The sequence below is a fragment of the Sarcophilus harrisii genome, chromosome 6 (genome assembly GCF_902635505.1).
Source record: "Sarcophilus harrisii chromosome 6, mSarHar1.11, whole genome shotgun sequence".
Lineage (NCBI taxonomy): Eukaryota > Metazoa > Chordata > Mammalia > Dasyuromorphia > Dasyuridae > Sarcophilus > Sarcophilus harrisii.
The window spans coordinates 102,008,797-102,025,969 of NC_045431.1; the positions used below are offsets into that span (position 1 = coordinate 102,008,797).

Here is a 17,173-nt window from a genome sequence, read left to right on the forward strand (position 1 = left end):
CTGGTCTTTTTTATCAAGAATTCATGGATATCTTCTATTTCATAAAAAAATCAATTTTTCCTTAGTATTCAAAATTTAGTTTCTTTGAGTAAGTTATTCTTTGTTGTAAGTCAACATCTTTTTGTCTTTTGGAATATCATGGTTTATGTTATCTAATCCTATGTGGTAATAGTTATTAAATTATGGGTTATCTTGGCCTGTTCTTCAGTTCTTGAACACTTTCTTTCTGGATGGTTGTAATATCATTTCTTTGACTTGAAATCTCTAGGTTTTGTATATAGTATTCCTGAGAGTTTTCAAAGTACCTCCCCCCCGCCCGGCGTCATTTTGGCCCCTGTTGAGATTTTTTTTTTCCATTGATGTTTGACTCCACATAATTACATTTGAAGTTTTCTTGGCAAAGATACTAGAGTTCATTTTACAAATGAGAAAAGTGGGCAAATGATTAAATTTGAACTAATGTCCATCTGACTCCAGGGATGGCACTTTAACCACTGTGTTACCTAACTGTTCATCCAGACTCTAGTACAATGCATTACAAAGAGTATCCACACTGATACCAGTTAAGAAAACAATTGCTTTTTGGATCTACAAGCAAATCAGTAATATTGAAAAATAAAAGAATAAAGACAAATCTTGTGAATATCAGATATTCTGTGAAGGAGTTTAAGTAATTTAATGATAATTCCAAATAGACAATTAAGTTCATTTATTATTAAAGGTCAATATCTTTCCAGCAATATAAAGAGTTTGAAACACCATTAAAATATTTACCAATTTGGGGGTTAAATCTTTGTTTATCCAGAGTTTTCTATTTCTCTCAGACCACCTCCTGTTCATGAGTTTATTTGTACTTCAGAGAATTTGTTTTTCTTCTTATTAAAGCATAGTAAAAGATTTGCAAACATTTTCTCAGCTAGTATATGGAGGAAGAAAAGTTGGTGGGGGAAGGGAGGCAGACATATATGTATGATGTGTGTACATTTTTAAGTGGGGGGAAATAAAACAGATAGCCACAATATGTAATATTTGATTTGGAGATAAAAAGGTAAACAAAAAAGAACAAAAATTAAAAAAAAACCGCTTAGCTCCCATGTCTCTGAGGAAGAAGACTTATTCTTCGATTCAAGAAATAGTGTTAAAACCTTATTATCATAATGTAAGGAATGACTTTCTAGTCCATCATAATTGCTGACTTACAAGTTTTTCTTTTATATCCCTGAATCACTAGCTTTACATCATTCACTTGAAAAGTCTTGTTTTATTGAAAGAACTAGCTTTCATAAATATGCAAATACATATATACATATATACATATGTGTGTGTGTATTAGATAAACACATTGCCTCTATTCCATAATATTAAAAAGTAATTATTGGAATCCTTCAAATCAGTTTGGACCTGTAATCTAGGAATCTACTTCCTTATTTCTAAGTAAATACCCCCCCCCCCCAACTCAAATAACATCCTATTAGTCAAAAGCTAATTCTGAAGTGAGGAAGAAAAAAAAATTGGAACTGAAAATTTTACAAAAGTGAATATTTACATGTACTTGGAAAAACAAAATATTACTAAGTGGGAGAAAAATGAATTAGTTTTGTCATTATATTGGCCACCCTTGGTATAGAATAGGTTCTTGATATATGCTTTTTAAACTGGTCAATGAATAAATCAAATTTTGTTTTTGTACTTTTGTTTTAGGTAAGAGGTTGTACAATATGGTATTCTTTATAATCTTAACATGATTGGTGGTATCTTAGGAGACTTGAGAAAATTAAATCACTTTAAAAATTAGTCAAATGCTAATAATGCAAAATATTTCATATCCTGTTTATTTGCTGGCAAAATGAGATGAAAAAAGACCTACTTTGGGGCAAGATAAAGTGAAAACTTATCTCATGAAAACTCAGAATCCCTAAGGATAGAATCCAAGATTTCTGTCAAGGGAAAGTGGGTATGATGGTTGAGAATATTCAAGATGTTCTCAAGATGGTTGGGGAGGCTATTCTTTTCATCTGAAAAGCTAACAACATAGTGAATATATTCTCCATGAGTTTACATTATTCATCTTCAATTCTGAATGAATTGTTCTATACCAATCAGAATTATCTGCTTAACCTTAATCATTTCCTGACAAATTCACATCATGCTATATTTCCTTAGAAAATATTTTATTGTCCCAAAATCTTAGAGAATCTAATAATTATGCATTTATGTTCTGATTATTTCAATCGTCTTTTGTGGGAGATAGGAATGGAAGCAATGACCTGTGATCTCATGGATGGAGAGAATACAGAGAAGAATCCCACTTTATCAATGCATTTGGACAAATGTTTTGCAATTTCTCATCTTAGTTACCTGGGTCAGTGAGAGTTTGTGACACAACTGGGATTACTCAGCCAGTATATATTGTAAGACACAAAACTTGGACTTCTTGACTTCAAAAACATTTTGATGTGCACTACACCCCAGTGACCCCAGTATTGAAATATACAATTTATTTCAGAATCATATAGTTCAGAGGTGATAATAGTCTTTCATGACTAGAACTAAGAAATCTATCCAGGACTATAACATTTAGAGTTGACTTTTTTCTTCATGTTTTTAACCACTTTTTTTCTTTCTTTTAGGTAAGGGTGAACATGGGAAACCTTATCCTCTCACTGAAGAAGACCGTGATGATTCAGCTTACAGAGAAAACGGCTTCAATATTTTTGTGAGCAACAACATTGCCTTGGAGAGATCACTGCCAGATATTCGCCATGCTAAGTATGTAATAACACATCTGATACACAATATGGTTATCTTTACAAATATATCTTATTCTAGAAGTTCTGGTCCTCTCAAACTTTATTTTGACTATCTATTAGTGTGTTTGGGGAAGTAGGGAAGATATAGATATTTAAATGTTGAGGATTAAATTTTTCAAAAAGACATAACTTCAATCAATTTCAGGTTATACAAAATTTGATTTACTGGAATGTTTCTTTTTTTGAATTGCATTTTTTAAAATTGTTAAAAATAGCTTTATACTTTCAAAATACATGCAAAGGTAGTTTTCAACATTCAGCCTTGCAGAAAACCTTGTGTTTCAAATTTTTCTTTCTCCCTTCCCTTCACCCTTCTCCCCAAGACAGCAAGTAATCCAGTATGGGTTAAACATGTGCAATTCTTCTAAACATATTCTGAAATATTTCTTATATGAGATAACTATTCCCTCTGGTTTTAAAAATAATAAATTCCTCATTTGAGTCACTTGACCTTTTGAATATTAGGTGATCACCTTTCATAGAATCCCTGGGCTGAGATCTGGAAAGCATTTCAGAGGTCATCTCATTTATCTCTCCCAATTTTTAAAAAAGAAGAAACTAAGATGTATGGTTTGAATTGTTTTTTGCACTACCATCTCTTAAAAGAATTGAATCATCTTAAGTCTCATTTCAACTGATACCTCTCCTAAGTAGCCTTTCTATCCAGTACTTAAAACATTTGTTAAGGGTCATCATATAAATATAGTATAGAAGAAGCATTATTTCAAGACAGTACTCAAAACCCAGAAGAGTTGAATTTAAAACGGATCTCTAATGTTGTCTTTTTGACTTTGGGTGAGTTATTTACCCTGCAATTAGTCTGTATCTTCTCATTTGATGACAAGACCTTTAAAACGATTTCCAGGTCAATCTATAGTCCTATAAATTCCATCAGAGAGTTTTGAATTGCATTTTTGAAATCTTTATATTCGTGGCATTATTTTTTAAATATCTATTACTTGGATCAAATAAAGCCTAAAACCAAACCAAAACAAAACAAAAAACTTCACAACTCCTTTACCCCCTCAAATGAAGACAATATCTCTTCATTCTTCACTGTCAATTCACAGTCTTAGTATATCTTCTAGTATATTTTCTCATCAAGAAGTTAGAAACAAAAAAAAAAAACTTTAAATTTAAAAGCATAAAATTAAAAAGCATTTCAAAAACCATATCCAACCTGTACATAAACAAAAAAACCTTTGGCAAGTGATTATCCAACATCTACTTTAGAACTTTCTATGGGGTACAACCCCTTACCCGCAATCCAGTTTATTTTGATTTTAATAGCTCTAATTATTTTCAAAGTTTTTTTTTCTCCTTCAGTATCTCAGTGGATCAAAGATTTTTATCAGTGTAGGTACCTTTACCTGGACTTCATATCACAACTAATCTATGTTTTTTCATCATCCAAAAAAATTCTTCTTTATTTGCTTCCATAAATCTTCCCTAGAAAGACCACCCAATGTAATAAAGCTCTTCCTCTAAGTCTCTTAATATTTCTTGGATACAACATCTGCTTTCTGTTTAGTGGGTACTTCTCACTAAATAAACCCCAGAAAATTTCAATCAGGTATCTCTTTGATAACTTGTGTGCCTTTATATATGTATGTATATATATATATATATATATACATATATATATATATATGTCATCATAAATACTGCTACAATCTTTGTATATATATTCAAAATGCAAAAGTTACTTGCAGTTAAATTAAAAGCTATTTCATAAGCTCCTAAGAAAGCTAAATAGGGATTTATTAATTTTGATATTTTTATGTCTCTTAAGGCAACATGAAACCTCATTTCATGAGGCATATACTTATCTCACATTTCCATGTTCATTATAAACATTGGTTTAAGAAATATTAGCATTAAAGTAATCCTTGCACTAGGTGGCACAGTGGATAAATAACTGCCTAGAGTCAGTAAAGCTTGAATTCAAATATTACATCAGATACTTATTAAATATATGATCCTGAACATATCACTTCACACTTATCTTCCTCAGTTTCCTCAACTGTAAAATTGAGATAATAATAGCACTTACCACATAAGATTTTAAAAAAATAAAATTATTACTGTGAAAGAGAGTGTTGTATTAGTTAGCTCAGTTGGTTGAACACTTTGCATGGAGTCAGTAAGTCGGTGGACTAGACCAAATCTAAACTGCACAAAGGTCCATACTTGAGGAAATTCAACTGTGAGGTGATAAAGGATTGTTATTAAAGGTATGTGAAGGAAAGGTAGCTAACAAAGGTATGGAAAAACACTGTACCTTATTACCAACAAAAGACAAGAGAGATAATATCAGTAGCTTATAAACCTCTATACAAATTTGTAAGAAAAATATATATAGTCAGGTAATCCTTGATAAAAATATAAAAATAGTATCTCATCACACATGATTTTTATGGCAAATTAAATCTTTATAGTCACATAGTTTTCTTAAAGATTTTAAAGCTGACTTTTAAAAAAAGACATTATTCTCTTCCCACGAATTGTCTTCTATGCATATGAAAAAAATACAATATTTCTTAAAAGATATGTGCCTGATAGATAACTTTTGGATAACTCTTTGATCATTAATTCAAGGCATAAAAATAGGCTTCCCTAAAGTAATATTTTCTATGACTATAGCTATCTTGTATTGAGTAGGAAGAATTCCCACTAGATTGTTAGGACCTTAAGGTATGTCTCAGTGAATATGATATTATGCTAATGACATCAAACTTCTGAATGCTGAAGTGCCTCTTAAACAAAATTCATAATCAGTAAGAGACGTCAGCATAGATATCCACAAAAGAAAAATCAAGTATTCAATAGGAATCATAAATGTCTATTGTCTAGATTATGATATGCAAATGGAAAGATAAGTGATAAACGTGGTATACCTGAGACTCAAACAGAATTTGGACAATGATCTGGGGCCCAAAATTAAGAGAAGACAATGGGTTGGATTGCACTTGAGAAATGGTGCAGTCATTTTAATGACTCCAGTATTCTTCAAGACATAAATGAGTATATTTGTTTACCCTATTTTTTGTTAATATGGTATGGCTCTTAATCATAGAATACTATAAGCTCCTAAGAATTAAAATTAAGTATCAGAAAAAAAGATAAAGTGAAGAAGAATCAACACCTCACAAATGAGAAATTGTATAAGAGAACTGGCATCCAGGATGTAATCTGAAACATATAACTGAAGGAAAAAAAAATTATCTGATATAATATTATGATGCTTTTAGCATTCATATCATGTCAAGATACTCAAGGTAGATGAACTGTGGATGAGTGGTGGGAAAGTTTGTTTTCTTTGACAATTTATTTAAAGATGATGTTTAGGCTTGGATACAGATCTCAGGAAGCCCAGTATTTTTAAAATTATTTCTTTTGCATCTATTTTCCTGGTCAGTTGTTTTTCCAATGAGGTATTTCACATTTTCATTTTCTTCATTCTTTTAGCTTTGTTTGATTGTTTCTTGATTTTTCATTAAGTCCCTAGCTTTCATTTGCTCCATTCTAATTTTTAAGGAATTATTTTCCTCAGTAAGCTTTTGCCCTCCTTTACCATTTGGCCGATTTTACTTTTTAATACATTCTTCTCCTCATTAGCTTTTTGTACTTCATTTTGCATCACCTTCATTTCTCTTCTCAATTTTCCTTCTACTTCTCCTACTTCAGAAGTAGGAGCTTTTCAGAAGCTTCAGAATTCAGAAGATTTTCAAAATCCTTTTAGAGCTCTCCCATGGCCTGAGTATAGGAGCTTTGACTTTGTTACCTTCTTTTCAAGTTGTATTTTGATTTTCCTTATTACCATAGTAACTTTCTATGATCAAAAATTTTTCTGTTGTTTCATCATTTTCCTAGCCTATTATTGACTTTTGACTCTGTGTTGAAGTAGGGCTCTATTTCCAGGGTTGATGAAGCACAGTCCCAAGGTTTGATTCTGCTATTTTCAGAGATTCTTCTAGGGACCTGTAGTATAAGCCAGAACTACTATTCAAATCTAAAAATGAGCAAAGCAACAGAGCAACAAAGCAAAGCTGGCTTCAGTGCCAGGAAAGAGCTTCCTGAAATCTGCCTCTGGAGCCTCTGACCAGCAATTCATCCTCTCTACTCATGGGCTGAGATTTCTGGAAGCTACAACTCTTCTTGTCACTATTGCTGCTGCTGCAACTACCACTGTTGATTCAATGGCTCCCAAGGCCTGATCCTGGCTTGCTAGGACTCTCCTCATACCCTAGTGTGACAGACTTTTCCTGCCAATCTAGCAAGTTGTTCTTGGCATCTGTGGGCTAGGAGGTCTAGAGATCATAACTCTTGCTACTAATCCAGAAGTCCCAAGGCTTGATCCTAATTTTCTGGGGTCCAGGCTGCACTGAAATTGCACTCCAGACCCACCTTAATATAACAGATCCCTTCTGATAATTATCTAAGGTAGAAAATTGGTCCACTACATAATTTTGTGGGTTATGATGCTCTAAGAATTTTTTAGAGTCATTATTTAAAGTTATTTGGGAGAAATAACTCGTGTGTGTGTGTGTGTGTGTGTGTGTGTCTGTGTGTGTGTGTGTGTGTGTGTGTGTGTGTGTGTGTAAATAGAAGCTTTACAATTTGGGATAAAGTTCAGGTGAGCCCCTGTCTTCATTGTGCCATCTTGGCTCCACCTCTAAAATCCATATTCTTGATATATTTGGCACTTGACTATTAAAGCACTTTTCTCAGAATTATCCTTTTTTCTGTCTGATTATCTTTATATGTCACCATTGAAATCTCTTCATTATCCTTCAATCCCATAAATATAGCTATCTTTTAAGGTCCTTTCCTTGACTTTTTGTCTTCTTTTTATATCAATCTTAAGAGCACAGATTTATAGCTAAAATAGATCTCATTCAAAGAAAGTAAGCCCCAGAGAAGTAAAAATTTTTCCTCAAATATCACATATGTAAAAGATAGCAAAATTGGGATATGAATTCAGATTTTATGATTCCAAGATCTAAGCTCATTTAAATAAACTATGATGCTTTTATATCATCTTCAATTTTCATGTTTTCAACATCTATTTAGTAGATTTGGTGTTGCGATTGTTGTTTCATTCATGTCTGACTCTTTGGGCCCCCATGGGGTGCTGCACTATTTCCTTCTCCAGCTATTTTATATATGAGGAGACTAAGGTGAAAGAGGTTGTGATTTTCCCAGAGTCAACAGTAAGTATTAAGGCTGTATTTGAATTCGGGTCTTCCAGACTCCAGGTGCAGTGATTTATCCACCTCACTACCTAGCTTCATAGAGCTATAACTAACTTCCCACTCGGTATTTCCATAGCCACATCTTCCACAGAAACATTTTCAAACTACTTGTGACATATGTCCCAACTGATTTCACACTACCTCCTGAAAATTAGCTTGCCCAAAAATGAACTCAAAATTTTATCCTTCTCTGTATGTATGGTTAACTCTATAAATGCTCTAGTAATCCTATCTTGAAAGATAAATCTTGTCTTCTTCCTCACCGCAATATCCATTCAGTTGCCAAGTACTTACATGATACATGTCAAATATCTTCCTTGTTTTCTCATATGACTGTAATAACTTTAAATGAAGTAGATTTTTTTTCTTTCCCAGACTATTATAATAGCCTTCTAACTCTTATTTGCCTCCATTATCTCCTGTCTGTAATTTATCTTTCATACCCCTGACTGATTAATCTTCTGATGTTTAGCTATCATCAGCTACTCTTGTAATCAAAGATTTTCAGAATTCTAGTTGTCTAATGAATGAAAAATTCCTAATCCTGAAAATTGAGTATCTCAACAAACTGACTCACCTGAATTTCCATACTTATTCATATTACTCTCCTTTACACATTCCATATTGTGTTCAAATGGTACTACTCAGTGTCTCATTTATTTTTTAGCTTCTCTCATTATTTTGCCTTATTTAAAGTTCATTGTTTCCCCATCTATAAAATAAATGTGTATATTTTATTCTTTACTTCTTATAAATCTTCCCATACTTTAAGTCCCAAATCAGGTCAGCTTAACAAATGCTTTTATATAAAAGACTGTATCTTAATAATCACACAGTTGTAATAAAAATGTTTTTCAGTGTTGATTTTTGAAGTCATTAGGGTCATTAAAGAAACTCCACAAATTGCTTCAACAAAAAACCAAAGCAAAACAAACATGTAAGATATCTTGAAAGATTTCCATGATGCCAATGTATCCACATTTTATTCTTACAATTTTATGTAGAACTTTGTCTGAATCTCTCCCAAGGACTTACAATCTTCCTTGTGTGTGAAAAATCACTTTCTTCCTTCATTTCATTAGGCTATTGAATGAAATATCTGCATTACTTCTTTCTTTACAACATGGAGTTTTCCAACCCAATTGCCTACAAAAGCCCCTTGTAGAAGTAAGTTATTTATGAAATTTATTAAAATTTCATCAAGTTCAATATACTTTTTTCTTTGCCTCTTCTCTTATAAGGAGCTGTGTGTTTAAATTTGAGGCCCTGTTTTAAAAAGAACCTTAGAACGCTGAATCCTATTCAGCAAAGTTATAAAACATTAAAGAAAATTCAGGTCATCTATTTGAAAATATGCCCCATCCCCCAAAACCCCACAATTTTCTCTCTAACATATTTAATAACTGATCTTCCATCCTTTGCTTGGAAACATGAGAATTCCATGCAGAAAAAAAGGTTATGAATATAGTCAGATAATAGACTATAAAGACTGTTCAAGGAAATGATATAATAGGTCTGGAGAGGAAAAGGATTTTAAGAATAATGTTATTACTGTTTCCAATGAAGAGCACTTAAAATGTGAAGAAAGTAAAGGAAGATTGGTTTATTCTGCTTGACCTCAAAGGTTAGAACTAAAAATAGTTGGTAGAACAAATTAGAGTTATAGCTATATTTGTGATTTTTAAAACATTGGAGTTATTAAATGATATAATTCTAATATTCAGTCAGTTAACCTAAGTTGTCCTAATGACAAAAAAACATAAACAATGATTAGCTACCCTTTCCACTGTGCTCAACATGTAAATGTTAAACATATAAATAATCAGTTCTTTGCAAATAGTATGATTTCTGTTTTTTCTCTTTTGATTAAGTTTATTTTAGCTTTACTTTTGTCTGAGATCAAAATTACTACCATACATTTTGTTTATATAATAAATTCTCCTCCTGATCTTTTTTTTATATTTGCATATCTCTCATTTACTTTATTCTTTTACTTTACTCCTACCTGCAATCTTGCCCTCTTCTTACTTACCCTATCCCCCCCCCCAAGGATTTCTTCCTTATCCTCTCCTTGCCCACCCTTTCCCCTTGACCTGTTGATTTTAATCTAAATTTAGATTTCTTTATCCCATTTCTATTAATCATAAATATTTCATCATGTTCTCATTGAAATATATATCTTTCGATATCCTCTTATCCTATTACCTCACGTTGTTATTTCTTTATAAATTTAGGAGAATTTTATTCCCTTCTAAATGTGTATATTATTCCCTCTTTAACTCAGATTTCATAAAAGTAGTTCCTCTAAAAATCTCCCTTATTCTCTCCCTCCTACCAATTCCCTTATCTTCTTATTTCTTTCTGAATTTAAATAACTTTTATACATATATATGTACATGTATATGTGTATATTTATATATTCTTGTATTATATCAAGATTCTTTTTATCTTATCTTTTAGCTAATATATTACTCTTGTTTTCTCTTCTTGGTCTGTTTTATAGATTCATTGTTTTTCTTATGAAATATTTCAAGGGTTTTCATTTTTTATATATTTTATATTTAATTTTGCTGGTTTCCCCTTGCCCAGTTCTAATTTTCAAGAAGTCATTTTCTTCCTTAAAATTCTGGATCTTCTTTTTCAGTTGGTTGACTTTCTTTTCATAATTTTCTTGGGGTTTTTTATTGTTCTTAATAGTTAATTTTTTAAATCTCTCATTTGATTTTTAAAGCCTTTTTAAAAATTCTATGAATTCTTTTTGAGCAAGTAACCATTTGATGTTACTCTTTGGGGGTTAGGGAAAGCTTTTTTTTTTGCTTTGGTATTCTCCTTTGAAGATGAGCCCCAGTCTTCTCTATTCCCATAGTAATTTTTTTTTATTTAATAGACTTTTATTTACAGGATATATGCATGGGTAACTTTACAGCATTAACAATTGCCAAACCTCTTGTTCCAATTTTTCACCTCTTACCCCCCCACCCCCTCCCCTAGTTGGCAGGATGACCAGTAGATGTTAAATATATTAAAATATAAATTAGATACACAGTAAGTATACATGACCAAAACGTTATTTTGCTGTACAAAAAGAATCAGACTCTGAAATATTGTACAATTAGCTTGTGAAGGAAATCAAAAATGCAGGTGTGCATAAATATAGGGATTGGGAATTCAATGTAATTGTTTTTAGTCATCTCCCAGAGTTCTTTTTCTGGGCATAGCTAGTTCAGTTCATTACTGCTCCATTAGAAATGATTTGGTTGATCTCGTTGCTGAGGATGGCCTGATCCATCAGAACTGGTCATCATATAGTATTGTTGTTGAAGTATATAATGATCTCCTGGTCCTGCTCATTTCACTCAGCATCAGTTCGTGTAAGTCTCTCCAGGCCTTTCTGAAATTATCCTGTTGGTCATTTCTTACAGAACAGTAATATTCCATAATATTCATATACCACAATTTATTCAGCCATTCTCCAACTGATGGACATCCATTCAGTTTCCAGTTTTTAGCCACTACAAACAGGGCTGCCACAAACATTCGTGCACATACAGGTCCCTTTCCCTTCTTTATGTTCTCTTTGGGATATAAGCCCAGTAGTAACACTGCTGGATCAAAGGGTATGCACAGTTTGATAATTTTTTGAGCATAGTTCCAAACTACTCGCCAGAATGGTTGGATTTGTTCACAGCTCCACCAACAATGCATCAATGTCCCAATTTTCCCGCATCCCCTCCAACAATCATCATTATCCCATAGTAATTTTTTATGGTTGGATTCTTTCTCCTTTGCCTGCTCTGTTTTTTTTTTTTAATAGCAGCTTGATAATGTAATTATTTCTAGTCCTAGTGATGCCTCTGGCCTCAGAACTCTCTTTAGTTCTTCCCTCCAGCCTTGAAAGGAAACCAAAAACTCTGCCCTCCTAGAAATGTCCACAGCCAATACCTGTCCCACTGCTTCTGCACTCATGGGATCTGTGCTGATTCCTTCTCCCCCAGCACTGTGTTTTGGCAGCACAGTTGGCCCTGGGATCCTTATCAACACAGATTGTCTCAATCTTCCCTGGTTCAAATGCTCTACTCTTTCCAATATCTAGGAGATGAAAATTCCTGTGACTAGGGCTACAATTATCTCCCAACCCAGTCAGCCCAAGGTCTAACTGAAGATGTTTACACTTCACACAGGCCAAATTGGTGTCCTGGTATCTTCTTCAGATCTTTGGTTGTTTCTTGAGCATCAAGGTTCTCCCCAAATCTTGTATTTGCTCCGAGGTACTATTTGGTCCTCTTCCTGAAGGAAATCTTTGGACCTTGGAATTTTCTGATCTATTCAGTCATCTTCTCACAAATCTCCCTTTAAAGCTATCTTTAAGATATAAAATTTCTCTCCTCAGGTAACTTGAGTGTATTTTCACCAATATCTCTGCCATAACACATATCTCCCTCTTCACATGAGCAATGGTATAAATGGTGTTTTATTGTGTTTTGTGTTATAATAAAACTTATACTCGAAACTAGCTTCATTAATTCAACTATCCTATAATTCATCAAACCAGAGTGTTTGTTCTAATCTGAGTCATGAGGCCAAATAAATAGCTTTCAAATGTTGAATTGGCTTACAGAGCAATAGTAAGATCCCTTACAGAGATGTTTAAATTGAAACTTTCTGATTGTTGTTTTTTTTTTTTTACAGGTTGGACTAAATGATATCTAAAAGTCATTTTCAAAAATATCTGTGACATTTATCTTTAACCATATCATTGTCATTATTGGATAAATTGAAATCTAAATGTGACATCATTAAATTCCTACCTAACTAATTATTTAATTCAAAATGGCATCTAGTAGGCATTTAATAAATGCTTCTTGAATGCAGGAATAATGTGTTCCTTTAACTTCATATGTAAACACAGTAAAATAACACAATTTAATTCTTGAAAAGCTTTGTACACAAATATAATTGTCATCATAGAATAAAAGATACCATTACCATAGGACCAGGGCATTGTTTAGAAGTGTTAGCTTGGAGGAAAAATCCTTTTGTGTGCCCCTATAAGCAACTGTTGAAACATGGTAACTCCTGTTTTAGTTACAATAGAACTTTTCACTCCATTGTAAACTTGTGCTAATAGCATTTTCTTTCTGAGTTTCTAAAGTGAAAAAATTTAACTGAAAATTTGATATAAATATTACCAAATAGTACTGATCATTTAGCTTGAAAGATATGAAATGCTGTGAGCATTTGTTCATTTGTTTGGTACTATTCCTATTCTACCCTCAGTGGAGGCATTAAGCAATATGATTCAGAAGTATCTGAGCCCAAGATTTTTGCAGACTGTAGTAGGTAGAAATAAGAAGGGAATGAAAAAAGTATATATGGAAACTAAGTTAAATTAATAATTGGGCAGTTAGATTTAATTAGTAATACATTCTTAGTACAAAATCAAGAGTCCTTTAACCCTAAGGAGAAAATAATCAATTATGATTTATTTCTGTATTGTATACTAAGAATTACATTTCATCTTTTAATTCACTTGAAAAGAAAAAAAGGCTTACAGGTTTTCTCAAAAGGCTTTAAATGAATTTGCATTTCCTAGCATAGATATGTATAGGATTAATTTGAAGAACAAATTCATTTTCCCCTAAAGTGAATGTTTTAGCTATTTTGTTTATGCCTTGTGGCTGCCCAAATTATCCCCAGGTCACCAGAAATTATCTACAGTAATTCCCACGGGCCAAGAACATTTCCAGTTATGTGGAATTTTAATACATAATTGCACAGCATCAAAGAGGCACTAAATTATATTTGTTGGCATGATGAATATTTTCTGAGAACTGCCCCTTCTCACCTTAAATTTGTGTTCATGTAGAACAAACCACTGATAGAAAATCACTGGAATCCAAAAAAGACTAAAATGTTGATTTTCTTCCTCAATATATCTACTGGCAATTTAACTACTAAAGCCATTACATTTCTTGGGACTTTGCCAAGAGTCAGATGTTTTCCAGGTTAATTTGAATAAAATGAAATGGAGAAGATTTCTTTTTAAGTTGTATCATCACTTAAGTATCCATTTAAGGAAAAAGCACAGTATTCTAGGATTTTTCTGGTGATCAAAATAAAGCAAACTAGCTTGTAACTTTCAGATGTATCTCCTTGCCCCAATCATACTTTGAAATTGGGGATGTGTTTTTCCCATTTCAGAAATGCTTTCACTTCATCTATATGTTTCTTTAAACTTTACCAACAGTTGATCTGTAAGCACGTCCTCATTTTTTTTTCATTCCAATTTAATTTGTGTTCCTGGAATTTTAAACTCATTTAAAGAAAATAAATTATCTGTAATGCTTTTTTTCATGTATTTTGTTCATCATTTTCCTGTAAACTGCATTCATTTCATTTCCAGTTTCAATATCATTTTCCTTGATAGAAAAAATGAAGTGAAAATAAAATTCTGCTTTCTCACACTTAGTATTTTTGGCTAACAGCAGCCCATTTCATGATTCTGTCATCTTGACACTACTCTCACAATTGAGTGTGATTTATCTTGAATTATCTTTCTCTCCTATTTTTGTACAAGTCATTACATCAGAGAAAAGTTACTTGTGAAGCATCATATTTTCTTTTTAAATGCTTTTTCCCTTTTTTCAGAATCACAATCTTTTGTTAATGCATTGCTGGATTCATTTTTGAGACTCTCTATCCCTTTTGAAGAGTCTTTTTAAAATTTTGGGTCATAGCTTCATATCCATCACCTCTCTGAATTTTAAAAACCTTTTTTCCCCTAAAAATTGTAGGGTAATTGTTGACTGTGCCCAGATTTCTATCTCTTAATTTTTTTGACATCACCTTTATTTATGGTTGCATTTTCCCAAATTTTATCAGTTTTCTTCTTGAGCACAATGAAGCAGGTATAACATGTCTCTACATTATATCTTCAAAGAATGGAAATGCTGGGCCATGTAAGCTAAAGAAATCAAATGATACTTTTATTGGGATGAAATTCTCAACACATTTCTGTCATATTATTTCTTTGCCATATTTAGAGCAGGAAAGAATTTCAATATTTTCCCCACAGTAATCTCTTATCTTTCTCTTTGCTTTGATAATCAAATACTAATAAGTATTCCTTCATCCTAAAATTCTGATAAAGTAATACACTAATGTAGAAGTCAGTCTGTTTAGTAGAACATGTTTGAATCATGTATGTATTACAATTCCTAGTGATAACTTTGTTTTCTCCTCCCATTTTATTGTTTCTGAACTTTGGTTTGACTTTTTTCTATAATTTCTCTTATATATAAATGCTATAAGCATTTGTATACCTTTTGTTTGTTACTAAGAAAAGGATTTCATTTATATAATCTATAACTAATCTTACCCTGCATGTGAAATCTATTTTTACCTTTCTGTTTCAGATATAGAGATGATAGAGATCAAGATGCACCATGAAGAATAGGTGCATCTAATAAGATTTTTTGTTATTCTTTATATGCTGAGAGCAGAGAGTATGAGAAGGATGAATATTTAAACATATTATAATATGATTTCATTTGTTCTATACTTTCATAATTAAAATCATTTAACTTCTTCCTTATATGCTCTATGAAACAGTTCAAGTAGCTTTTACATTCAAATAGAAATGGTAACATATCTATTTTGTTCTTTTATCATTTCTAGAGTACTGTTATCACATTTGATAAGGTATTATCATCCTCTTTATAATAGAAAGGTAGGCTTAAAGCCATGTCATCATATTTAAGCACTGATCAATTAACAAGGGAAGAATATGTCTTAATTATGAATGGGTCTTAGGCTATATAGTTTATATAAAGCTTTTTACACTACGCAAGAATCAAATTCAGAAAGGCTAAAGAAATGTGGTTACATTTCAAGAATTGTCTTTAAATGAATGAGCAAGTTACATGAAAGATTTCCACAAATTTGAGAATGTAGCCTTCTAGCACATTCCTAAGGAGGAACATCCTGGAGAAAAATATGGAAGGAGAGAAGGGACATCTTACTTTAGCCTTGATTAGGTATACACACACACACACACACACACACACACACACACCCATGTTCCTCAGTTTCCTCATCCATAAAACGAACAGAAGGAAATGGCAATCCACTCCAAAATCAAGAAAAACCCAAATCCAATTAGTGTAGTAAAAAATAGGGTGGTGACTGAAGTGATTCAATAAGGATAAGGGTGGAAACTGTCAAGTGCAAGGAAATCATATGAAATATTTCTCATAAAGTTATACTATCCAAAATATAGCATATAGGAAATTTACACAAATATGTGTTCAGGAAGTGTTCTCAAATAAATAAATGATAAAGTATTTCCTACAATTTGCTTAGTCCTTTAATATTTTCTTAAATTCTAACCTTTGTATTAATAGCCAAAGAAAATTGATATAAATCATGAAAAAAGAAATAAAAATTCAGATTAGACCAACTCTGAGTGTTTAGTTCATGTCTAAAAAAACTAGGAAATTAGGGGGTGAAGCCAAGATAGTTCTTTGAGCTTTTCCTAGCTTCCTTCAAATCAACACCAGATCAAGGCTCTGAATATGTTCTGGAATGAGAAGATATTTTGGAAGAACTTCAGAAAAAGTCTGTTTCATTTGAGCACAGGAAGGTGGATGAAGGCAGGTGCAGCACAGGCACACAGGGAAATGTGATATGCAAGCACCCAGGGAAATTTACCCAGAGTCTCTTAAACAAAATATATCAGCACTGGTTACTCTGTCCTGGTTCAGAAGCCAGTGGAGAAACAGACTAGTTATGAGATATCCAAGGCAACTACAAAAGACAAATAGTGATCTCCTGAACCCCAGAATAATGTGGGATTTGGCCACAAACGCCCAGCACAGGAATGAAGTAAATAGTACTGGTCCCAATGCAATATGAAGACACTGTTTCCTGTTGAGGAAACTTGGGACAATTTGCCCTTTGCCCTAAGAGCAGACTTCAATCTTTAAAATGAGCAAAAAAGCAAAAAAGAATTCTGACCCTAGATAGCTTTTATGGAGGCAGAAAAGAACAGACCTCAAATCCTGAGGACACTAAAGGCAAATCATCTCCTGGTGAAGCCCCAAAGGAGAA

The 17,173-nt window shown here is 32.6% G+C and overlaps 1 protein-coding gene across 1 annotated transcript in view; it reads left to right on the forward strand.

Moving 5' to 3' along the window:
* Window positions 1–17,173, forward strand: part of LOC116419731 (polypeptide N-acetylgalactosaminyltransferase-like 6) — a 717,446-nt gene that overhangs the window by 608,717 nt on the left and 91,556 nt on the right. Inside the window, exon 3 of the mRNA XM_031941561.1 lies at window positions 2,631–2,769. Within this exon, the coding sequence (XP_031797421.1) occupies window positions 2,631–2,769 (139 nt within the window). The remainder of the gene's footprint in view (window positions 1–2,630; window positions 2,770–17,173) is intronic.